Source organism: Oryctolagus cuniculus, chromosome 4 (assembly GCF_964237555.1).
Source record: "Oryctolagus cuniculus chromosome 4, mOryCun1.1, whole genome shotgun sequence".
NCBI classification, from domain to species: domain Eukaryota; kingdom Metazoa; phylum Chordata; class Mammalia; order Lagomorpha; family Leporidae; genus Oryctolagus; species Oryctolagus cuniculus.
The window spans coordinates 163,816,241-163,843,267 of NC_091435.1; the positions used below are offsets into that span (position 1 = coordinate 163,816,241).

A 27,027-nucleotide genomic window follows, 5' to 3' on the forward strand; every position below is an offset into this window, starting at 1 on the left:
AGCCGCATTTCCTTAAGGACCAGGGACTAAAGGACTCAGCCAGTCATTCAACTAATATTTCCCAAATGGATACTATCAGCATTGTTCTACATATTGGAGACAAGCCAGGGAATGGAGCGCTGGAATATAACCAAATATCCAACCAGGTAATTTACAGCTAAAATGTGACTCTCTGTAATAAGAAAACTGAGAAGTAAATGAATTATCTTTTCCATTTCTACTGACAAAAATGAGATCTCACAGAATCTGATACACACACAGAATGGCTTATCCTTTTCCAGTATAATCTTCACATTTTTAAGATTAAGTGAATAAAAGATACACACAGGGACCGGTTCTGTGGCACAGCAGGTAAAGCCACTGCCTGCAGTGCCGGCATCCCATACAGGCACCAATTCGAGACCCGACTGCTCCACTTCCAATCTAGTTCTCTGCTATGGCTCGGGAAAGCAGTAGATGATGGCCCAAGTCCTTGGGCCCCTGCACCTGCATGGGAGACATGAAAGAAGCTCCTGGCTCCCGGCTTCAAATTGGCACAGCCCCGGCCCTTGGGGCCAAGTGGGGAGTGAACCAGTGGATGGAAGACCTCTCTCTCTCTCTGTCTCTCCTCCTCTCTGTTTCAAATAAATAAATAAATCTTACAAAAAAAAAAAAATACAAGATACACACTAAGCTTCAGCTCTCACTATTACTGAAAGAACAAAAATCAACAGTCAAGTCTTTGGAGTGCCAGTTACACAGGTTCTTTATTTACCAGGCTACAGAAGAGGGTCACTGAAAACATACAACATTTATATTATTTATTAATTTATAACTACATATCCATTTATCTACTTTTTTAACTGTCTCCCAGACTGAACAATAGGTTCCAGCAAGGGAGGAAGTAACCATGTCTGTTTTGCACATCACTGGATTCCCAGCATCAAACAGGATCTGGCTGCTTCTATACTCAATATTTTTTTGAGTGTTCAATGTTTCAAATGACAAGAAACTGCTAAAATTTATATAGAAGCCATTTAAAGATTCCTTATGAACACAAAGGTCAACCGTAAATAGGTACTCAGTATATTGAAAATTAATAAATCACTTTATAAACAAAACCCAGCATTCACATGATAAAAATCAAAATTCAAATCACAAACATGAATTCCAGCAAAATCAGACAAATCCAGAGTTTGCTAGAAACATATATAACACATTTTACTAGTTCCTTACACAGTCATTTTTATACTGGCTAAAAAAGCAAAATGCACAATTTTTCTTGGTCATATTATCAAAAAGAGAGATTTAAAACATACTAAACGCATAGTATTAAGAAAAAGTATAAAAAAAGAAAAAAGTATAGACCAATTATTTTAAAATATACCATAAACCAAAGTCTATATCCATTTTTGATAGCCTGAGGTTTACAAAATCCACTATTATAATATGCACCACAGTCCCCTATCACAAATTTAACTTTCCACTATATAAGACATAAGACTACAGTCCAAATTTAACCATGTAATTTCACAGGTATCAAACACTAGTTTAGCTTCAAAACATTTAACTACTAAGATAAAGTGATTTCTTTCCTAATATCCTGTCAAATAAATTCTTAATTTTATAAAGGAATGAAGATAATACAAACATTTCTAACTTTGTGCAAGGATTTACTCTTCAGCAGATGACTGCCACAGCCAAGGACACACAGGATGATACTATTCTAAGCCTCCTAATTAAGCCTGACATTTCTTCCAGCTACACTATTAAACTTTGGACAGATTCAAATTCATTTGTAAGTAAAACAGAAGATGTTAACGAAGTACATACAGGTAACTTCTTCTCCTGATGAAACCTTTCCATAGTAACACAGAAATGCCTTGGAGTCAACCGAATGCCGTGAGTCCCTTTGAAGATTCCAGGGACAGTGAGCACATATCTGATTTAGGTCACTGTGCTTTGCGGAGATGAACTCTTCTAAGTTACTCTTACGGCACAGCCAATCATGGCCTTCTAAGTTATCTAATCTGCCAAGCTAGTAACCACAACTTACACAGGGTCACAGCACTGACAGAACTGACAGACTTGGAAAGTAGTAGACACATTTACTTAGTTAGAAATGAAAGTATCAGAGGAAGGCAGCTAGCAGTTTTCAAGTGCAACCTTTCTGCAGCCTTAGTACAAAAGACAGCATTCTCCAGGGGTATGTGTGGAAGGCTACGTGAATATATTTATTTATGTATCTTAGGAGAATAAAATTTCAGCGTCTCATCTTCTTACTTTCTCAGTTAATTTCAGAAAAGACTCAGAGCTTTGCCTTTTTAGTAACACTAAATTTGCTCCAATTCACTTAAAACTGCTCTAAAAAAAGGATTAACAAATCATGTTATGGCTTTCAATTATTTTAACAAAAAATCAAGAATCCACGTGGACAACAGTGAGGAGAGAAAAAGGAAATGAGCAGCACTCCTCTAATGTTTAGGCTCAAGATCCCCTGACACTTTTGAAAAGTGCTTAAGACCTGAAAATGCTTCTGTGTAGATGAGCTGTGTCTACATTTACCATATTGGAATGAAAACTGCAAGAAATATTAATTTGAGACTGTGTTTTAAAATAACAAAAAATACATGTTAACATGTAACATTTTAAAGAAAAACAACTAGTATCAAAAAGAAAATTTAGTGAGAATGGGTTTGTTTTATATTTTAACCAACATCTTTAGTATCTGACTTATTTTTGACAATAGACTTCATACCCATTTCTGTAGTCAACCTCATACAATATGTTATTTGGCTCATGCACATTAAACACCCAAATTCATTTAGATACACTATTGGAAAAGGCAGGAGTGTTTCAATTATATTTCAGGTCATGATGAATATTCCTCTTAGATACTTCACCAAACTCAGCTCATCAAGCAGGCCTTGCTTAAAGGTTAGCTGCAATGTGAAACCTGAAACCACTCCAAATCAAAGTTTTATACACTGTGACAATGAAACGCATTGGTCTATAACTTTTTTTTTTTTAATTTATTTGAAAGAGTTATAGAGAGAGGTAGAGACAGAGAGAGAGGTCTTCCATCCACTGGTTCACTCCCCAATTGGCTGCAACAGCCAGAGCTGTGCTGATCCAAAGCCAGAAGCCAGGAGATTCTTCTGGGTCTCCCACGCGGGTGCAGGGGCCCAAGGACTTGGGACTTGGGCCCTCTTCCACTGCTTTCCCAGGCCATATAGCAGAGAGCTGAATTGGAAGAGGAGCAGCTGAGACTAGAACCGGCACCCATATGGGATGCTGGAGCTTCAGGCCAGGGCTTTAACCCGCTACACCACAGCGCCGGCCCCAATGTATAACTTTGAATGGACATCTCATATTCTGTGAAAATATATGTTCATTAGATATTGTAACTTTTCCCAAAGTCTTATTTCATTTGAAAACATTAAAATATTTAAAAATCAGGTCTGGTGCTGTGGCATAGGAGGTCAAGCTGTTAAATGTGCACAGGAGTCCTGGTTGCTCCACTTCCCATCCAGCTCCCTGCTAATGGCCTGGGAAAGCAGCAGAAAATGGCCCAAATGCTTGGGCCCCTTCTACCCATGTAGGAGACCCACATGAGGCCTCCAGGCTTCAGCCTGTCCCAGCCCTGGCCATTCTGGCCATTTGGGGACAGATTCAGCAGATGAAGATTTCTTTCTTTCTCTGTAACTCCTTCAAGTAAATACATATTTTATAACAACAACAAAAAAAACACTTTATTTTAATTTTTCACAAGACCAGAATATAGGTACCAGATGACATCAGTGCCATAGCTTTCCAATATAACTAAGGCTTATTAAGTTTACTTAGACTTCTCCAGTTAGAAACCCCAGTAGAGACCAGGAGGAGGTGCCTGGCTCCTGGCTTCGGATTGGCACAGCACGCTGGCCGTAGAGGCCATTTCGGGGGTGAACCAACGGAAGGAAGACCTTTCTCTCTGTCTCTTTCTCTCACTGTCTAACTCTCTGCCTGTCAAAAAATAAAAATAAAAATAAAATACAAAAAGAAACCCTAGTAACACCAATAATTACATGAAAACAAAATTAATCATATTTGAAATCTTCACACTATGATACAACTATACGCTTAGCAATGAAGATAAATCTGAAGAAACAAACAGAAAATAGTAAGATATATCCAATTCAGTGAAGATGAAGAGCATGTGCAAACCATTGGGTTCAATACTAATTCCTAAACGGTCACTTGAAATTTACTTCCTGTAAAAAAAAAAATCTTGACCTCCCAGTAGTAGTTAAGAACTTAACTTCCTGGTCAGGCAGGTGTGTTCCCTCCGCTCCCAGCCCTCTCTCTACCACTATATATTATCAAACCATTGGCCCTGGGATTTGGGTAGTAAGGGGGGAATCAACTCAGAGGGAAAAGAAATGAGGCACATGCAAACCTTTTAATTTCCCAAACTGCAAAACAAAATATAATTAATCAGATCCATTTCTCCAACATTTCTTACCTAATGTAACACCATCACAAGCACTACTAACCAATATTCCAGTAAGGAACTTTATTTAAAAAAATAGACAAAGAATATGAACCGATTTATTCTCCTAATAATTAAAGGACACCCATCGCTCACTACTGGTTCAGCAAATGGAATTTAAGACTTATCAGATTAGCAAAAAATGAAACGTAAACATCTCATGCTAGTCAACGTGTGGAGAAAAGACATCTGCATACTCTCCAACGGGAATATAAAGTGCTCAAAACTTTCTGCAGAGTAAGCTAGTGAGAATTCATTTATATACTTTTAAAGCATATCTTCTGATGTGACGAAATCTCTTTTGGGTAACTACTCCACAGAAGTAAAATAAATGAAACATAAAGGATATACTACTCACAGTCACAAAAATTGAAAACAGACAGGGAATGACTAATTATCATGCACTATTATAAGACATCATGAACAATAAAACAGAATTAGAGTCCTACCCAATGCATGTCAGTAATATGCTAAGAAAAAGTGTGAGTTACATACAAATATTCCTCAACATATTCTCATTTAAAAAAAAAAAAAAGACTTATTTTATTTGAAAGGTAGAGTTATAGAGAGGGGGAGAGACAGAGGGAGATTCCATCCACTGGGTCACACTCCATTTGGCTGCAACAGCCGGGATGGGCCAGGTGAAGCCAGCAGCTTCTTCTGGGTCTCCCATGTGAGTACAGGGGCCCAAGCACTTGGGCAATCTTCTGCTGGTTTCCCAGGCACATTAGCAAGGATCTGGATTGGAAGTGGAGCAGGCAGAACTCGAACTGGTGCCCATATGGAATGTTGGCTTCCCAGGTAGCAGTTTTACCCACTGAAACACAGCGCTGCACCCCTCCCCACAACTCCTGTGCTTTCTATAATTGCACATTCTTTTATTTACTATTTCTGGAGCAATTATTACTCTCTTAAACATATGAAACAAAAATAAAGCTCAAAAGACTTAAATAATTTTCCTCAAAGTCCCAAGCGCTGGAGCTTGGAGAAGCTGCAATTTAAAATTGTGATCTGAAGCGGTCCCCCGGCATGGCCAGCAGCGGTCTCGTGAAATCACATCCTGCTTCCAGGGACCATTCACTTTTCACTGGGCCACTCACAAATTACACTACTTCTCACAAGAACTCTAAGGTAACACAGATGATCACTATTCAAACCCAGGGCTACCAGACCTCAAACTCCATAGCGTTCCATAGGCCACAAACCTGCCCCCTAAGTTAAACCACACACAATTTTTTTTTTTTGCTCAAATGTGTTATTTAAGGAATTATAAACATAACTTACTCAATCATATTTTTAAATCCTATTTTTAAGTACTTTAAATCTACTAGAAATTTGGTAACAGCTAATGAAACTGAAATTATTAAAATAAGCAACACTTACATAATGAATCAAAATTCTGATAAACATATGGAGACTTTGTTAACTTTACTTCCACAGGTAAATCTGAAGCAAACGCCAAGAAAAGGGAAATCCTCCATACAACGAAATCTGACTCACTTTAAATCTTGTGTTTCCGTAAGGAGGACAGCTGGTCTCCATCTTCCACATCGCTAACTGTCATCACTGAGTTCACATTGCTTAATTTGGGCAACCATTTCAGTTTTCACCACCAATAAAATTTAGGCCTCACTAATGCTTAAGATCACCATCTAGTGGCTACAATAAGAAATGGAATTTTTCTCCTGCTGTGCTTATGTGAAGAGAATGACTCTAAATACCTATTCCAGGAAAAGAAATTCAAAGTTGGAGAAAACTTTTCTGGCAATTGTTTTGAGAAATCCAGACATTCTCATTTTATCCAGATAATCTTAAATACTAAGAAATCAAAGTATTAAATAAAAATTTCATTTATACTCACAAGTCACATTTAGAACACAGAACTAAACTTTTGCATGGTTGTTACATATAACATTAAAAATGTGTTCCAAAGCAGCAATTACTTTTTTTAAAGATTTATTTATTTATTTGAAAGGCAGATTTACAGAGAGGCAGAGGCAGAGAGGGACAAAGAGAGGTCTTCCATCCACTGGTTCATTCCCCAGATGGCCACATCGGTCAGAGCTGGGCCAATCTGAAGCCAGGAGCCAGGAGCTTCTTCCAAGTCTCCCATGTGGGTACAGGGGCCCAAGGACTTGGGCCATCTTCTAGTACTTTCCCAGACCATAGCAGAGAGCAGAATCAGAAGTGGAGCAGCCAGGACTCAAACCAGTGCCCATATGGGATGCTGGCATTACAGGGGGCGGTTTTACCTACTATGCCACAGCACTGGCCCCACAGCAATCACTATTTAAAAGTTATATCAAATACTCATAGCTTTTCAAGATTTTCATTTTTAACTATGCTTATTTTGAAGTACAATTGTATAAGAATTACGATTGAAGAATGTAGTTCATAAATACAACACAGGTAGGATAAGAAGTTTCTTTTATCAAAAATGTTCCAAAAATAAACACATTATAACAAAAAGTAACTCTACTTGGCAAAGTATCTTTTTTTCTTAAGAATAAAACTCATGTTTAAATGCTAAAGACAAAGAAAATATACTTCAATTTGTATTTGTATTAAGAAGGTGCTAATTTAGTTACAGGGTTCATAAATGCAGTTACAAAGATACAGGCATGGGGGCCTGCACTGTGGCTTAGCAGGTAAAGCCACCGCCTGCAGTGCCGGAATCCCACATGGGCGCTGGTTCAAGTCTCGACTGCTCCCTTCCGATCCAGCTCTCTGCTGTGGCCTGAGAAAGCAGTGGAAGATGGCCCAGGTCCTTGCACTCCTGCACCCCTGTTGGAGACTGGGAGGAAGCTCCAGGCTCCCAGCTTCAGATCAGATCAGCACAGCTCCATTGTTGCGGCCACCTGGGGAGTGAGCCAGTCGATGGAAGACCTCTCTCTCTGTGCCTCTGCCTCTCTGTAACTCTGCCTGTCAAATAAATAAATAAATCTTTAAAAAAAGAAAAAAAAAAGATACAGGTAACATCTTGGGCTACAGTCAGCTAGAAAATCTTATCTAAGAAATTAAAAAACAGGGCTGGCACTGTGGCATAGCTGGTAAAGCCACCCCCTATGGCTCTGGCACCCCATATGGGCACTGGTTCAAGTCTTGGATGCTCCATTTCCCATACAAGCAAGCTGTCTACAGAGCATAAGAAATCTCATGAGTTCATATGGATAATTTTATTATATAAAATATGCCTACTGCAGTTTTAATAAAACACTTTTAAATATATAAAGGGAGGTTAGAAACATTTTTATAAATGCACAGGTTTGAAACACTACAAAGCCAGGTGCTTCTTCCTGGTCTCCCACGCGGGTGCAGGGGCCCAAGTACTTGGGCCATCTTCCACTGCCTTCCCAGGCCACAGCAGGGAGCTGGATTGTAAGAGGAGCAGCCAGGACTAGAACCAGTACCCATAAGGGATGCCGGTGCAGCAGGCAAAGGATTAACCTGGCTCCTGGCTTTGAATTGGCACAGCTCCGACCATTGCGGCCATTTGGGGAGTGAACAAAGAGAAGGAACACCTTTCTATCTCTCCCTCTCACTGTCTGTAACTCTACCTCTCAAATAAATAAATAAAATCTTAAAAAAAAAAAAAAAAAAAACAGGGGAAAGGGCTGTGGCATGGCGGGTAAAGACGCCACCTACAATGCCAGCATCCCATATGAGCACTGGTTCTAGTTTCAGCTGCTCCACTTCCAATCCAGCTTCCTGCTGACGTGCCTGGGAAAAGCAGTGGAAGATGGCCCTAGTGTCTGAGCCCCTGCCATCCATGTGGAAGACACAAAAGAAGCTCCTGGCTCCTGGCTTCAGCCTGGCTGTTGAAGTCATTTGAAGAATGAACCAGCAGTTGGAAGACCTCTCTTCTGTCTCTCTCCCTCTCTCCCTGTAACTCTGCCTTTCAAATAAATAAGCAAATCTCTCTTAAAAAGAAAAAGAAAAGTAATAATGACCTTAAACACACGCACACACAATTCCTTCTACTTATTTTAACTTACTGTGGTAAAAACTGTTAATTACAAAACGGTAGGCCAGCACTGTGGCTCAATAGGCTAACCCTCCACCTGCGCCGGCACACCGGGTTCTAGTCCTTGGGCCCTGCACCCACATGGGAGACCAGGAGCAGCACCTGGCTCCTGACTTCAGATCAGCGCAGAGCGCCGGCCACAGTGGCCACTGGGGGGTGAACCAACAGAAAAGGAAGACCTTTCTCTCTGTCTCTCTCTCAATGTCCACTCTGACTGTCAAAAAAAAAAAAAAAAAAGAAAAGAAAAGAAAAGAAAAGAAAAGAAAAGAAAAGAAAAGAAAGAAACGGTAATAGTTAAAGATTTTAGATTAAAATAAATTGTGTCCTTGTAAACTGCCAGGTCTTTTTTTAACCAATTACAACAAATGTATGTTGCCACTTACTTTTTGATATTTATTTTGCTAGATTTTTTTTAAATATTCAAGATACTTATTTTTTTCAAATCACTCAATTTCTTTGAAAGGCAGAGAGAGACAAACATCATCTATTTGCTAGTTTACCCCCCCAATGCCCACAATAGCCAGACCTGGGCCAGGTGAAAGCTAGGCACCAATCCAGGTTTCCCACATGGGTGACAGGGACTTAACTATTTGAGCCAACACTTGCTCTTTCCCAAGGAGTAAGTACATTAGCAGGAAGCTGGATTGGAAGCAGAGCCAGGCCTCTAATCAGGCACTCTGATTTGGGATGTGGGATGCATCCCAAGCAGCATCTCTACCATCTAATGCTCACCCCTAAATTACCCACATTTGAATGAAAATTACTTCATAGGGCAATTATCTCTATGTGTAGTAGAAGATAATCTAAAACTTTTTAAACATTTGTATTAAACCAATTCAATTCAAACAATGTGCTCTAAGATATTTACTTGCCTGTCTCCCAAGTGGGGAGAATCCTATATTTCCAATATTTTCCATATTTGTTCTCTAATAGAAGATACATTTTTATGTGAATAGAAATAAAAATGGCTCCTTGAAATAATTCAGTTTACACTTACAGAAGGCAGAGTAAAGAAAAACCACTTGGAGGTCATCAAGTTAAATATGACAGATTAAAAATCTGAGTTTGGGTTTATCTTATCTCTTCTCCCTCCCAATATTCATTATTGACAATAATCATGAAAAAGATGAACAAAGAGGAAACTACCACAAGAAAGGAATTTCATAAAATCTTTAGAAGATGTAAAGTGAATCGAGGTACGATTACGCCACTTAGGAAACAAACACCAACCTTACAACAGGTAATATTTCTAAAGACGATAAAGTAGAAAGCATGGTCATGTTTAGATAACACAAGGCTTGCATTTTTATTAAGTAACTAAGATAATTTACATATAGCTAAAAAACAGCTTCTAACTAATGATTAGATCCAGAAAGCTATCACCATGAATTATATTGGCATAAATTTAAAACCAGACAGTGAAAAACTGTACCTACCTTTAAATATGTAACAGAACTTAGCAAGCAGTTTATTGTGGTCCAAGATAAAACAGGGTCTAGAGCCAGACTGCCTGAATTGAAATCCTGGCCCTTCCAGTCCTGAGCTGGGCAAATAACCTCACTGGATCAGTGTCCTCATCTGCAGTATGAGGATAATCCTAGTATTCAGAACCCATGGGCTGCAGAAATTAAACAAGATACTGAATGTAACAGCGTAGAAAAGTACCGGGCATTAAATACGCACTCAGGTAAATACAAGGTATTAGTAACCACCCTGCTACATGATGGTCTCCACAGTTTGTATTACTTTTACATTTTATAGTTAAATAAAACTGAATTTATTCTACACATATTATCTGTATTCACCTCATTTCAAACTACTCAAAGATGCAATTTTCCTTACGCAAGATTTTATCACCTCTGTGTATATAACAAATACTTACTGATATTTGTATCTGATGATTAAAAATATAATATTTCAGAGTCCGGCATTGTTGCTGCCTGCAATACCAGCTGGTATGTCAGTTCAAGCCTCAGATGCTCCATGTCTGATCCAGCCACTGCAGCCATTTCACAAGTGAACCACAAGATGGAAGTTCTCAAATGCTCCCTATCTCTACTTTTCAAATAAATTAATTAATTGAAACTAAATACAATATTCTATGCTAGGGGCCAGCATTGTAGCACAACAGGTAAAGTCGCCCCCTGTGATGCCAGCACCCACATGGGTACTGGCTCACATCCTGGCTGCTCCACTTCTGAGTCAGCTCCCTGCTGATGCACCTGAGAAAGCAGCAGAAGATGGCTCAGGTCCTTGGGACCCTGCACCCATGTGGGAGAGCCAGAGGAAGCTCCAGGCTCCAGGCTCTGAATCAGCCCAACTCCAACCTCAACTAAAATGATCTATTAAAGAGAGAGAAGATGCTGAAACCACTGGATTGGATGTTTGGATAAAGGGAAAGAAAAATTAAGGCTAACGCTCACATTTCAATCACTGAGCAATCAAATAGTTCTTCAAATGGAAACTCCTTCAAATCTTTCTCTAAAATCTGAGTGTCTAAAGATTATCCTAAACAATAAGCAATACTGTCTTCTTTCAAGCCTGCTTTAACCATGTATTTGCATACCCATAAAACATAAGAATTACAATCTAGAGTAATTAAGCATTCCATGTGTCTCATCTTGCTACTTATAAAAACTCAAAGCAGCTAAGAAACAATAATTGCTACAGCACTAAAGGTAAGCTTTTCTCTAGAGTCTCCCTTCTAAGTCTCTTCCTAATGATCTTCCCATTAAGGATACTGCAATATTTCAGGTGTTTCTATGTCAAATTTACTAAATAAGATTTTTCTAACTGAGGACAACCTGTTAACAGTTCTTTATTCTCATCATAGCTCATTTATTATACATGGAACAAGTAAGCTACTGCTCATAAAATATGAAGTTAAATACAAAAACTTTTTGTAGTATTAATACGCAACTAAAATCTAAATATTTGGATATGTTGAAATTTTAGTTGAAAAAATATGTATTATCCCTCAAAATAATGTAATCAATGTTAACCTACAGCAGTGGTTTTTTTCTAACACCAACCCGGAAAATAAACATATTTTGCCCCACAACCGAGCACAAACATACTTGTTTACATGTTAATGTATAACACACACAAAAATTTTACAAAAGAGTATTTGTTCTTACTACTTGCACTGTATTCTTTTTCCCAAAGAAATCTTTTATTTAAGGAATACAAACTTCATGCATTTCTCAAGTACAACTTTAGGAATATAGTGATTCTTACCACCATACTAGCCCTTCCACTCCTTCTCCTCCCTCTCCCATTCCCAGTCCCATTCTCCAGTAAGATTCATTAACCTTATACATAGAAGTTATACTAAGAGTTCAACAATTTGCACTGTGTTTTCTTTTGCTTCTGTTTTTACAGATTTGTCATAACCTACTAAATTGCTTTTGCAAATCGCTAGTAAATCACAACCTGCTGTTTTAGAAAGCAGTGAGGAAGGGATTCAGAAAATGAATATTTGGAGTACAGCCTTCCTAAATATATTTAATAACTACATTAAAAGTTGCACAGCCAGAGGGTTTTAACCCCATAGCTATTTGAATGGAAGACAAGGCACAAAGTTCAAACTCTTTACTCAACAGTGAGTAAAAGCATCTGATTAAAGATGCAAAGCCTGATTCTTTTTTTTTTTTTTCCTTAACATTTATTTATTTGAAAGTCAAAGTTACAGAGCACAGATTCACTCCCCCAGATGATCCCAACAGCCAGGGAGGGGCCAAGCCAAACCCAAGATCCAGGAGCTTCATCTGGTTTCCCACCTGGGTGACAAGGGCCCAAACACTTGGGCCATCCTCTGCCACTTTCCCAGGTGCATAAGCAGGGAGCTGGAGCAGAAGCGAAGCAACCAGGACATGAACCAGTGCCCATAAGGGATGTCAGCGTCACATGCAGTGGCTTTACCCACTATGCCACATTGCTGGCCCCCAAAAGCTAAGTTTTATCAAACACAGGTCAACAATTTAATTCAGAGGACAAACTAAAATGAAAGCTGTGGCACTAGAGATTTAAGAAATTCAATAGTAAAATATCCCTACTCAACAAGCATTATCAAAGTGTATCATTTCTCACTTATCACAATTTTAAGTCCCTGCCCCATTCTCTTGAGGCAACTTAATAAAGCTGATGGGACTGGTGGTGCGGTGCAGCTGGTTAACCTTCTAATTCTGACACCAGCACGCGCTGAGTGCCAATTCAAGTCGCAGCTGTTCTACTTCCAATTCAGCTCCCTACAAAAGCACCCAGGAAGGCAGCAGACGATGGCCCATGAGCTAGAGCCCCTTCCAAGGAAATCAGGATAGAGTTCTCAGCTCTTGGCTTTGGCCTGGCCTGGCAGTGGTCTTATGGGGACTGGAACGGGATGGAAGATACCTCTATCACTCTTGCTTTCTCTGTAGCTCTGCCTAGCAAATAAATCAATAAATCTTTTAAAAAAAAAAAAATTGTTGGGCCAGCACTGTAGCATAGCAGGTAAAGCCACTGCCTGCAATGCCAGCATCCCATATGGGCCCGATGAAGACCTGGCTGCTCCACTTCTGATCCAGCTCTCTGCTGTGGCCTGGGAAAGCAGTGGAAGATGGCCCAAGTACTTGGGCCCCTGCACCCACAAGGGAGACCCAGAAGTTGTTCTTTCTTGCCTCCTGGCTTCAGATCAGCCCAGCTCTGGCTGTTGCGGCTGTTTCGGGAGTGAATTAGCAGACAGATCTCTCTCTCTCTCTCTCTCTCTCTCTCTCTCTCTGCCTCTGTTTCTAACTCTGCCTTTCAAATAAATAAAATAAAATATTTAAAGAATGTTGACAGTATTATCATTTTTGTTTTCTATAGACTTTCTCTATGAACAGGTTTTTTCCCCTCCAATCGGATATGTACTGTAAATACAGGGAAAAGTAATCCCAACTCACTCCAAATTACAATTTCAAACTGCCCCTAATTTGAATTTAGAAGTTTTAGTTATATTTTCATTTCATTTGAAAGAGAAACACTGCCAAATACCCCCACATAGCTGAGACTGGGTCAGCTGGAAGCCAGGAGTCAGGAACTCAACCAGGTTTCCCATGTGGGTTGCAGGGACCCAGGTACTTGAGTCATCACCTGCTGCCTCCCAGAGTGCACATTAACAGGAAGCTGAAACCAGAAGTGGTGCCACGACTCAAACCAGGCAGGTGGGATGCAGGGGTCCCAAGGAGGTGTTAACACCACTGCACCAAGCACCTGCCCCCACTGCTAATTACCTGAAGTTCACAACAGTAACAAAGGACATGCTGGCACTGTAAGTGAAAGACAATCCTCCATGGCTAACACATTCAATATTCATTACTTATCCTTTTAAAGCCAATCCAATTAGCAGAAGTTGGTAAAGTGAGTTAACATAAAAACTGAACCAGCAGTATAAAACATTGCATTTTTCTGTTGTGATGTGAGTTTCCTTCCCGTTCCCTTTAAAACCTCATCTCCCACTTCCAACCAACACAACTTCAGTATAAAATCAAATTATGGCAGGCCCCTATTCTGCAGTGACCTCATTGTGGGGAGCAACCCGGACTGGACTGAGTTACTGGAATTAAGACTTATTCTATGCATCTGCTCTCCCACAATATGGCGCTGGGAGAGGAGGCAACAGCTTCTACCCAGCTGCCTCTCACCAACTTGACAAGCTGCAGGACCTGCTCCTGATTGGAGGAGAGCAGCGTACTCGGCGTGTGGGCAGCCGAGTTAGGATTGGCGGAGGAGGACTATAAAGGAGGAGAGAGCATGCACGAGGAACATCTAAGGGGAACATCCGAAGGAACACCTGTGCAGCCCCCGAGAGAGCCGGCCGGCGGTGTGCCGCTCCCCTGCGGAAGTGGGGAATGTGGCAGGGGGAACCGCCCTTCCACGGAGGTGGAAGGGTCGGTAGCCAACCCGGGAAGAACCAGCAGCAAACCCGGGGAGGGCCGAGCAGACGAAAGAACAGCGCAGGGTCCTATGTCGTTTCTCCACGAAGACAGGGAGCGACACCTCATATTAAATCATTCCACTTTGATTTCTAATAAAACAATTTTTATTCACTTACATGTTACTTCTACCAATATTTTTTAAAAGGATTTGAAAAATGGAGACAAGAAAACATCTATCTTCAGAAAGAAGTACAGCTAAGAAAGTCAGTATATGACCTTTTTAAAACAAGGTGCATTAACTTGAAATTCCCACTACGTCTCTTTGAGAAGTCATTTTTGTAAAATAGACAGTTTTAGTGTTTTAACCCTAAAATATTCAATGTTACAGTTAACCTGAAAATATCTAAGAATCTCTCAATTGTTTAACAATCCATATTATTCAAATACATAATCATATATAAAGTGCATAAAAACAAAATGAAGAATACTATCACTTTATACATCAAAGTAAATGGTAATTCTTATGTCTGTTACAGAAGAAATGCAAGTGGCAAAGTCAAGATGAAACTATGAACCCTTCATCATTTATCACCACACTTCAGCACAGAAACGGCCAGAAATACTTCCTACTCTGCCAAGCACTATGCTACCCTTCTGCCCTGCGATATCCTACACATTAAATTTCGAAAGCTTAAATAGTATCAGGAAGATACAGCAAGATCTCAGCAAAACAGAATTAAGCTCTCTAGTATCCTCAGCTATCTGCAGTAAGCCAAGAATCAGTAGGCAGTACTGGGAGGTAAAATTTCTGGACCAGAAGTTCTATAGATGAGATAACAGAAGATTCCTCCCCGTTCCCATTTAATACACATGAATTTCATTTGTAATCTATACAATTCTACAGTAGATAAGAAATTCAATGACATAATAGACCAACTACTCTGTATTTTCCAAAAGAGAAACACAACTTTTACAAATATTTTGTTAAAATAGTTAAAGGAAAATAACTATGTTTTAAACTTCTAAATATTTTGTCAAACTGTAATTATATTCTTTAAAATTATATTCTTTAAAATGTGATGCTTTAAGGAATACACTAGTATTTACACCCTGCCCAGAGAACTACCCAGTGTTTAAAGACAGTCAAGACTTAAAAAAAAAAAAGATGTATTTGTTTATTTTAAAGGCAGGGTTGAGGGGGAGAGACAGACAGAGGTTTCCATCCACTGGTTCATTCCCCAAATGGCAGCAACAGCGGGGTCTGGGCCAGGTGGAATCAGGAGCCAGGAGCTTCCTCTGGGTCTCCCACCTGGGTGCAGGGACTAAGGCACTTGGGCCACCCTCCACCGCTTTTCCAGGTGCATTAGGCAGCAGCTGGACTGGAAGTGGAGCAGCTGGATCAGGAGCCACGCTCACATGGGATGCCAGTTCTGCAGGCAGTGGCATAACTCACTATGCTACAATGCATGGCCTGATAGTCAAGATTTTTATTTTCTCAATCTGTACATTCATTACTCTTCCCGAACTCTGTTATGTAGGATATTTTCTAAGAACACAGGTAATTATTAACAAGTTTCCAAAAGGCACATTTTGTACACAGTGCATTCTTTTCCCTGATCATGAAAAGGGCCTATGAGCGAATAATTCCAATTTTGCAGGTGAGAAAAATGAGGGGAAAAAAGTGAAAAAGAGAAAAGTGAGAAAAGATGTCCATTGTCCAAGGTCACCTGGTGGCAGGTAAGGAGGAGGAAGCCCAGGTGGGTCTCAAACCCAAACATGTACATGTTATATGTAGGTTAAGGTACCGCCCCCAGTTTTACCCTATTTGAAAATGAGGGCTTGGGTTTGTGGTTATTTACTGAACTTCCTGTTATTGAATAAAAACAGCTCAACGACATAAAATGAAGGGCCAAATGAAAGCCAACAGTCTGAATGAATCCCTTATTCCCAACAAAAGGAGACCAACATGCCCAGATACAAATAGGCTCATAACAGGACCTTATCCTGCCTGAGAACTCTGCAGCTAAATGGCATGTGCAAAAATGGGTAAGGAAGTTCCTTCCTCTTGGACGTATTATAAGGTCATGTGGGAACAATTAAGAGCAAAACAAAACTAAGTACAGAATACTACTGAAAGGACTCTACTGAGTCAGTGCACCGGCTGGTGACGGCACCTGTACAAACACACAGGCTTGGGACTTTGCACACAGAGCCCAGCAAGAGGGTCCACAAACCTCACACCACCAAATTAGAGGCATATGAGAAAATAAATTACACACACACAGAGACACACACACACACACACACACTAAGTAATCATTCTAAAGAATTCATAGAAATAGAACAATTTCAAATCAATATTTTTAACAGCAGATATCTGATCTGGGACTTCAAATCTTTTGTCACTTGTAGTTTTTATAGATATGTACATTAAAAGTTACTGCTCTCATGAAAAAGCTATGCGAATACTAACACGTAAGTAACAGACCCATGTTTACAACCATCAATTTAAATATAGTTAAAGCTGGTGAAATAAATCTTCATAAAATTATCATTCAATGGCTTCAAATCTCATCTCGGGTTAAAAAATAATTTTTAGTGCTCTTAAATTTGTAATCAATCCAAATTGCATTTACCATATTTACTCAAAATTGCCCCTCAACAGAACCAAAGCAAAGAACATTCTCTTTTTCTGGCAGTTACATTAAATTGAGTAAAGCAAGATTATCTTTCTTACTGGTCAACACAACAAAACTATGTAATTTATTACTTGACTGACTGAACAATTAGAAATACAATGAACTTGAAATTTTATGAGCTCATAATATTATCCTAATATTCATTCAATGAACAAATATCCATTGAATACTTTCTATGTGTTAGGCCCTAGAATAGACCCAGCTGATTATTTATTAATGACTCAGTAAAATTCTATCCCTAGCACTCAGGGAACCTGGAAGCAGAGAAGCAACTTCCATGCAGATATTTATCTTCTATAATATCAGCAACTAAATTTATAAAACATACACTAATAAAAATATTTAAATATACAAAGAAACATCTATAATTAACTTAGAGTTACCTGAGACTAACAGCTTTAAAGTATCACACAACTAAAATCATCTACTATGCCTAATGCCACCTAATACTGACAAGGAGGATCTTTGAAAATTCCAGAGTAACAACAAAGGGAAGCCAGGGAGATGAGCAGCGGTTTGGCATCACTGTGGGTTCAAATGTCATGAGTGCAGGACCCGGAAATTTTTGGGAACTCCCTCTGCCCGTGAGCTTACATCTGTAACACAGGGATGAAGAGTGTAAATGAGATACCTCATATAAACACATGGCTCAGACCAAGTTTTGTCTGAACAGTTAGTTACCTGTTCTTCATAAACTTTCCCTGTAGCAAAGGGCACAACCACAAATCCTAGATCAGGACTCCCACCAATGTGAGACCCGTGACATTCCTCCTCCTGCCCAGTGCAGCATTAAAGGAACAGTGTAGCAGACCCTGCAGTGGGCTATCATAACTTCATCTCAGGTGCTGCACAGGCTCAAAAATACAGTGAGGTTTATGCTCAAGTATAATAGAAAAATACTCGCTAGAGAGTGAAAAAAATAATCATCCAACTTCCTACAACCATTAGTTTCTCAATACTGGCTAAATAAAAATATCTTTTTTTGTCTTATTTCTAACCTTCTTTGAAATGAAATGACATTATATACTGGATAACGATAACAATATGAGCAAAAAAAATCTATAGTTCCAGGGATGTCTTCTCAAAGTACAGACCTGCTGCACAAGTTCAGGAGAACCCATTCACGTGGCACTCAAGGTGACAGTGCCCACTGGGGCAAAAACCAGAAAGCAACGTGAGCATGCCCCCCTGCAACTGCACCACAGTAATTTCAACAAATGTAATTAATCTGGATAGATTTTCAGAAATATTTACAATCTACAACAAGAGTTAAGTACAAAGATTAACAAAGGAAAATTCTAGGTTTAAAAATATGTATATAACCAAGCAGTTCTTCACTTACACCTAAGGCACTTTATTTACAACAGCACCCAGTCTCTTCCCACTTCCCGCCTTCCCTTCACACATCACTAATCTAAATCCCTAGGCAGAAAGGGTTTGAAAGTAAGAGGATCAAGACAACGGCAACATGCAAACTCAAAATTTCCAAAGGACGAATGTAGTCACTAGAGAAGTATGCATGTAGTATGTGATATTACTGACATGTATTAACATTGGTGTTTGCATGGTACTTAAAACATGAAAAACTAGGTAGCTCACATATATATTAAGACACAGTAATACATCGCTGCCCCTACACCCCCACTTTGAGATAGCTGCAGTGTCAACCAAAGGCATAAAGCAACATAAGAAATTGTCTAAATCATCTATTCTATGGAATAAGTAACATAATTGCATGGTTAAAAAATGAAAACTATGGGGCCGGCACTGTGGCACAGCGGATAAAGCTGCAACCTGCAGTGCCGGCATCCCATATGGGCACTGGTTCGAGACACAACTGCTCCACTTCCAACCCAACTCCCTGCTAAAGCACCTAGGAAAGCAGCAGAAGATGGTTCAAGTCCTTAGGCCCCTGCACCCTTGTGGGAGACCCAGAAGAAACTCCTGGCTCTGGACTGGCCCAGCTCTGGTCAGAGGCCACTTGTGGAGTAAACCAGCGGATGGAAGACCTCCATCATTCTCTCTCTTTTTGCCTCTCTGTAACTCTGCCTTTCAAATAAATAAATCTTTTAAAAAATGAAAACTATTCAGAAAAGTATTTACTGAAGCTTTGTTTCCATTCCTGTCTCAATCCTTGGTTTCCTCTCACCCTCTACATTTTTCTTAAGTTGTCTATTTGTCTTCCCACTGTATTTATACAAATACTAATAAACACTCAAATGCATATGCATTATTCATTCACCTGAGAGGCAGAGAGCTCCCAAGGCCCCCAAGCACCAACACTGTGCCAAGATGAAGCTGGGAGCCAGGAACTCAATCCAGGTCTCCCACACGGGTAGCAGGGAACCAACTACTTAAGCCATCACCAACTGCCTCCCAGGGTGCACATTAGTCGGTCACTGGAATTGGAAGCAGAGCCAGGACTTGAAGTTAGGCACTGCAACATGAAATGCAGGCACCCTAATTGGAAACTTAACCTCTGACCAAATGCCCGCCCCCAAATACCTATTCTAACTTCCCCCATTGCAGAAAAGGTACTACATAGAATACTCTAATGCATACCTTGCTTTTTTAAAGATCAACTTATTCTACAGATTTTCCCATATCATTTTTTGAAAGATTTATTTATTTACTTGAGAGGCAGTATTACAAAAAGGGAGTGAGAATCTTCCACCTGCTGGTTTGCTCAGAATTGCCAAAGCCAGGGGTCTGGATCTCCATCCAGGTCTCCCACAGAGAAAGCAGGTACTCAGTTACTTGGGCCATCATCCTTTCTTTCCCTGGCACATTAGCAGGCAGCTGGATTGAAACACAGCAGCGGGAACTCCAATGGGTGCTCATATGGGTTGCCATCATTACAGGCTGCAGCTTAACCCAATGCACCACAACTCCACCCCCTCCCATATCATTCCACAGAAATCATTCCTATCTTTTTTTAATAGCTGCAGCATCCCACTTTATGGATAATCAGAATTTATTCAACCAATGACCAAGTGGATTTGTTCCACAGCATTTTAAGTGATACATTTTTCAAATCTCTCCTGTTACTGTAACAAAGTATGTTCTAATTTATACAGGTGAAAAGTATATCCTACACAGGCTTATACATCAGTATTAAAGGACCTGCTTTCTTAGTCCATAATAATATCACATATTAGTGACATACTTCATATTTCCTAAGAACTATCAAGAATTTCTACATCACATGACTGCACTCTTTCACTCGTTAAAGTTTAATGTATTTGGGACCAGCGCTGTGGCACAGTGGGTAAAGCCACCGCCTGCAGTGCCGGCATCCCATATGGGTGCCGGTTCGAGTCTCAGCTGCTCCACTTCCAATCCAGCTCCCTGCTATGGCCTGGGAAAGCAGTGGAAGATGGCCCAAGACCTTGGGCCCCTGCACCCGCATGGGAGACCCCGAAGAAGCTCCTGGCTCCTGGCTTTGGATTGGCGCAGCTCCAGCAGTTGCAGCCAATTGGAGAGTGAACCTAAGGATGGAAGACCTTTATCTCTCTATCTCTCTCTCTCTCTACCTCTCCTACTCTATGTAATTCTTTCAAATAAATAAATAAATCTTAAAAAAAAAAAAAAGTTTAATGTACTTACTACAGAACTTCCCAGAGCCTTGAACAAACTGTTATTATTGTGAATCTCCAAAGGTATGTGACACTTCCCAGACGTACACAGCTGCAAAATGTTTCTTTGGTAAAACCATCTACAGATCTAGTATTCTGCAAAACTATATTGTAATGGAATATTATGGGGTGGATGTACTAATTACTACCAACTCAGCAAAATCCAAGATTATACACTTGTAAAGGAGACATAAAACCAAACTGAGCTAATTTTTAGAAGGCATTCCTTAGCTGTTTCTTGAATTATCAGTTCTTTTGAGGTCTGAATGTGAAACTATGTGGCCCTCTCCTAGCAAGAAAGCATGGAAGCATAATCTTCTTAGTTTCTTGGGAATCAGGGGGCCCTGAGGCCCTTTCACAAGCCCCACCAACATCTCTATTTTAAAAGCAATCTCAATCACTATTGGCACTGTTCATATTCCAAATGCTAGGGCACAACTCAGACTTTCTTATGCAAAGCTAATGAAAAAAAAAGCAGCAAATTCACTGTAGGATATACTGTGGTACAAAGCAAACAAAACACACTCAAAGGGATCCTGTTTCCCAGCTAACAATCATGCAGAGTAGAGTCTATTAAATAACTGTGGGAACTAATATATGGGTTTTAGTCTGTTTTTTATAAAGGTGTCTCATTTTAAATACATAGATTATTACAGAATTCAGAGAATGGGTGTTTAATTTACTGTATAAAATATGAAATCATAACATAAAGAATTTTTGTTTTAGAATGCAGTACATTTCACATTTGTCAGGCATAGCGACTAGATTCTGGGAGTTTTCCATGTACATCAAAGAAACCCCAGGTCTGACTGTAACCTAGTAAGGGAAATGATTTGGAGGGAAGAGTTATTAAACTTCAGGGGCAATGCATCCGGGCTACCACAGCTGGTCTTTGGAGCAGACTCTTACTGAAGGGGGTCCAGAAGATGCCCGAGGAGGGCCAAGGTCCTGCACTGGCTTCTCTCAACAGGTTTGGAGGTGATGTCTGCATGGGCCCCAAGAAGGAGTCCACTGTAACGCATTAATCAGTCCTGCAATGCCCTTTTTCCCTCACCCCTAGATGCAACTTCCTCCCTACCCCCAGGATCCCCACTCAAAGCTCAATTCTGGGAGGAAAAAAGGTTTTCTAAGTCAAGATAAGTACCTTAGTGGGCCAAAGTAAATTAGAATGCAAAATTCGAGCTTACATTATTCCTCAACAAAAATTTGTTTCCTACAACTTTTTTTTTTTACTGGAAATATCTCTAGCACCACTATGCAACTCAATGGGACAAATCTACTGTGCCTTAGATTGTTTCATTACTATTATTGTGGAATATATCAGTTCATAAAGGGAATTTGTGTGTATTTTCCCAGAATAGTATTAAGCTAAAAATTTTGTGTATAAAAGAACATGCATTGAGAATACAATATTAATTATAAGCTATAGCAAAATATAAGATTGTGTCTTGGGGCTGGCGCTGTGGCACAGCAGGTAAAGCTGCTGCTTGCAGTGCCTGCATCCCATGTGGGCGCCGGTTCAAGACCTGGCTGCTCCACTTCCAATCCAGCTCTCTGCTATGGCCTGGGAAAGCAATGTCAGATGGCCCAAGTCCTTGGGCCCCTGCACCTGCACAGGAGACCCAGAAGAAGCTCCTGGCTCCTGGCTTTGGATCGGCGCAGCTCCAGCCGTTGTGGCCAACTGGGGAGTGAACCAGTGGATGGAAGACCATTCTCTCTGCCTCTCCTCTTTCTGTGTAACTCTGTGACTTTCAAATGAATAAATAAATCTTAAAAAAAAAAAAAAAAAAAAAGATTGTGTCTTTCCACGTCTCTCACACTTTTGAAAAACCAGTCCACATTCCCTTCTGTTATAAAATAAAATAGAGGCATCTTCCAAGTGTGAATTTATTTTCAAAGGTATATCCATTTCTCAAATTCCTAACTAGATGATACACAATATAACAGCTGCTCCCAACTGGGCAATCTAACAGGAAAGAAGCAACACAACCCTGGAATCCAAAGAGAGAGGATGATTTCTGTACTGTCTGAGAGATGCTGAGCTGTGAACACAATGAGAACCAAATGACACTAGTCCACATAACAGTCTCTGAAAAAGAAACAAAACAAAGGACATTTAAAACACTGAGGCATCTTTTCTATTTCATTATGAAATAAATATGCATTGCAATTTACCCTTCACTTTGACATTTTCCAAAAAACACTTGAATTCGCTGAACTCCAAACTACCACCTAAGAAAAACAAAAAAATGTTTAAAAATCCTCTTCAGAAGAAATCTGGAAATCTGCTTACAACTGCCAAACTAGAACCTACCTGTACTTACATATTAGCTTCAGATAAAAAGCAAATTTCTATCAGTCCTACAGTATCTTCCTATTCCAAGTACCAAAAAAGGAAGTGTTTTAGCACTCCCTTCTTAAAGGAGTCATTAGAAAATGTCTAACCATGCAAGGAAATAATCACTGACTTAGGTAGCCCAGCAATACTCTAGTCAGCTAACCTGCCACTCCCAGGAGGACTGTGAGTGGTCACACTGCCAACTACTACCATAACACTATGCCAGCCAGGGACCACTTGGTGGCTTATTATCATACTACTGATAATCCTGAATTGTCCCAAATTGTAAAACCTCAACAAAATATGTAAAGCTGTCTGCTAAATGAAAACTGGCAAATATCATAATAAACTAGAATGCTGGAATAGCTTTATTATTGCTACATAACTTCTTGCAAAACTTTTCACGCTGTGTGCATAACTAGCAAGCGAGTAGAAACTAAAACATAAATCAGAAGCTCCGCGGATCTACACTAACCTCTAGCCATCAATCCTGTGAAACACACCTGTTTACTCCTCTACATTAAACAGCCCATTTTGTTCACTGAAGACCCTATCCACTTCAAGATTGTATTTGCGGTAAGATACAGTAAAAAGGGGAGAAGGAAAGAGGAAGAAAAACAACCCACTGCAGGATGTTGACAAGTCTAACTACCAACGTTTTAGACTACGATGGCTTGCACGCCACATATCACTAAATATACCACATTCCTCCAACGTCAGGCTACTCTGGCTTTCGATTTTAATCTTCTCAGGTAACAGGAGTCTACTGTAATATAACACTCTAATGTTCAGATCCTAAGCGATCTTAGAAGAAAACCTGTTTACTTCCCAGTCCCAATGATGTGACAAAATAATTCTTCATAGGCCAGCACCGCGGCTCACTAGGCTAATCCTCTGCCTGCAGCACCGGCACTCAGGGTTCTAGTCCCAGTTGGGGCGCTGGTTCTGTCCCGGTTGCTCCTCTTCCAGTCCAGCTCTCTGCTGTGGCCCGGGAAGGCAGTGGAGGATGGCCCAAGTGCTTGGGGTCCTGCACCCATATGGGAGACCAGGAGGAAGCACCTGGCTCCTGGCTTCGGATCAGCGCAGTACTGGCAGTAGCAGGCATTTGGGGAGTGAGCCAACGGAAGCAAGACCTGTCTCTCTCTCTCACTAACTCTGCCTGTCAAAAAAAAAAAAAAAATTCTTCATTCCAATTCAGTTGTCCTACAGTTTCATTTGGACACAGAACAGATTTGGTGTTTCTACCTTAATGAGAGTTCCATGGGTTGTGGTCCAAAGATATCAAGACCAAGGCTAGGAAGCAGCTGAAATTTTGACAATATGCTTAGGGTGCCTTATCTCTAGGCTTATCCATACCTAACCACAATTCACCAAAGATGATGCTTCCAGACCCACAAAAATCTTTCACAGCATTCACCCAGGGTCCTTCGTGTCTTTCATTTCTTCTAGTGACTAGTTTTCATTTTATTTCGTTTTCTAATTTCTTTCCTATATAACTATTTCTAACAAACTTGTGAACTGCTGTAGCTGGCACACATGAATGGAATGTAAATGCTATCACTGGGTTCACTCCACGTGCCAAAATAAATTCTAAAGGCAAGACTGTCTACCTTGTTTGCCTATATTCCCAGTGCCTTGCAGCCAGGAGGTATTTAACAATGGTAAAACCAACAGAATCCTGTAACCTAACTCATCAACAGTCCCCAAATTTCCATACTCAAAGAATTTTGTTACATCCTGCTTAAAAAAAAAAAAAGTACATCATTTGCTAAAACTTGGAAACCTTGTAAACAGTGCTATTTGTTACAAAAGAATTTAACCTATACCAGAAGACTCACAAATTAATTCTGAAAAAGTGAAGGCAACAATGATGAAGACTTACAAAGTTGTATATTGGGAAGATAAACTATGTACTATGTCTTCTATCCCAATACCATGCATGATCAATGAAAATTAGGGAATTTTAGAAGAAACCTTACTTATTTAGAAGCCTAAATTATGAAGCAGATGGCTCAAGTTTCCAGACTAATATAAACTACCACCAATTTATTCAAAAATTCTGCATAATTACATCTAGCATGGCATTTTATGAATACTGATGTCATTCTTTTCTTGGTTATGCTAAGCGGTCTACTGTGAGATACAGAAAAGTTGTGACTGACAGAAACAAACATAACCTTCACATACTAGGGAAAAATGGGTGATGAAAAGTTAAACTTTGTCAATGCCCATAGCTCCTCTCCATTTTCACGCCATAGTCTTCTCTACGACATAGTTTTATTCTTCTCCCATTCTGTTTCATACTGACAAACCCACTGTATTTGATTTCTATTATTCATCTGTATGTTTACTGCAATCAAATCTTTTCCTCCTAAACACTGAGGAGGCACCTCCTTCCAAAACACTCCCTCCTGTCATTAACAGTGCTGAGGGCGCAGGCCGTGTGGCACTGTGGTTAGAGCTGCTGCTTGAGATGCCTGCATCCCTTCTCAGACAGGCTACACTGTGCTTCCCAACCAGCTTCCTGCAGTGGAAGACGGCCCAAGCACGGAGTCCCTCACATCCACGCAGGAGGCTCAGATATAGTTCCTGGCTCCTGGCTTCTCCTGGCCCAGCCCTGGAAATTGTGGGAATTTGGGAAATGAACCAGCAGATGAAAGATCTTTCTCTCCCTGTCACTCTGCCTTTCAAATAAAACAACTAATTTTAAGGAATTATAACCGTGCTGATAATTCCTCTGCCATCTGTCTTCCTCCACTTGAATGAAACTTACATCAGAACAGTTCTGGTCTGCCCTGTTGGATACTACACGTTCTGAACCAACGTCATTACAGTAACTAAATGGGCGATCCGGAGGGCAACGGCTTCCTAGGCCTCTTCGGCCAGCTAGGTAGCCAGGATTTGAGACCACATCACAGCTTCCACGTAGCGTTATGAAAACTTGGATGGCACTTACTGCACAAATGAAAACTGGCAAATGAGCTTAAGAACACAACGCTGTATTTGATACACACTGTTAGCAAAAGTGCTTAAAATACAGTTTATTCAGAAGTCACAGCAGGATCGATGTGAGACTCCTTAGGACAAGTTCCCAGTATTCCACTGTGAGTGACCCTCCCCGTGACGACCGCTTCCCTGTCGGGAGCCTTGGTTTTCCTCTACGTTTACAGGAACTTATGAGTGAACACCCAGAAATCATGAATGACTCCTCTCCAGCGCTTTGAACAATCTTCAACTCAGAGGCGGGGGAGGGTGCTGGCTGTCTAAGGTAATCTCTTGAACAAAAACCCGTAAAAGGCTGGAAAACTGTCCCCGCCACTCTCCCTCGCGTGTGGGTCCCGGGGCACGAATCGTTAAGGAGGAAAATGTGCAACACCTCCACGTCCTTTGAGTCACCCACTGGGTAGGGAGAATTCAGTCCCAACCGCGGGGCCACATGGACTGCACACGAAGACAGGAAGTTGGCTTCTTGGGCTGGGGCCACTTGTCCATCCTCCCCCCACGCCGGGGGCGGCCTCGGCGCGGGGAGAGCGCACCCACCCACCCACCCACCCACCCCGGCCCCTGCAACCCCGCGCCCACGCCAGGCTGGCGAGGAGGGGCCCGGGACGGCCATCTGCGAGCGCTCGGCCTGCGGCGGCGCCAGGAGACCCGGTTAGTGCCTCGGCGGCAGGAGGCTGACCTGGCTGGCGGTCAACGGCGAAATCCGCCTCGGCCGCGCAGGCAGGCAGGCGAGGCGGCCCGTCCACGCGGCCGCACAACTCGCCGAACAAAGCACCGCGGCGCGGACCGGCCGGCCGGAGAGACGCGGCAGAGCCACACCGGCACTGCGTCCCTGCCGAGGGCCCGAGACAGGTGGAGCCGGGACAGGGGACGATGGGCTTGCCGGGGGCTCGTCCGAAGCCCGGCGCGCCCACAGAGGAAGGG

General features: G+C 40.9%; 1 protein-coding gene across 16 annotated transcripts in view; it reads right to left on the reverse strand.

Moving 5' to 3' along the window:
* SLC4A7 (solute carrier family 4 member 7) overlaps positions 1-27,027 on the reverse strand; it is a 104,400-nt gene that overhangs the window by 76,747 nt on the left and 626 nt on the right. For 5 of the 16 annotated variants that reach the window (XM_051858778.2, XM_051858774.2, XM_051858782.2 and 2 more), the window contains exon 2: positions 17,582-17,723. The exons of 6 other annotated variants lie outside the window; for them this stretch is intronic. In XM_051858778.2, the coding sequence (XP_051714738.2) occupies positions 17,582-17,671 (90 nt within the window). In that variant the 5' untranslated portion in view covers positions 17,672-17,723. 16 annotated transcript variants of the gene reach the window in all.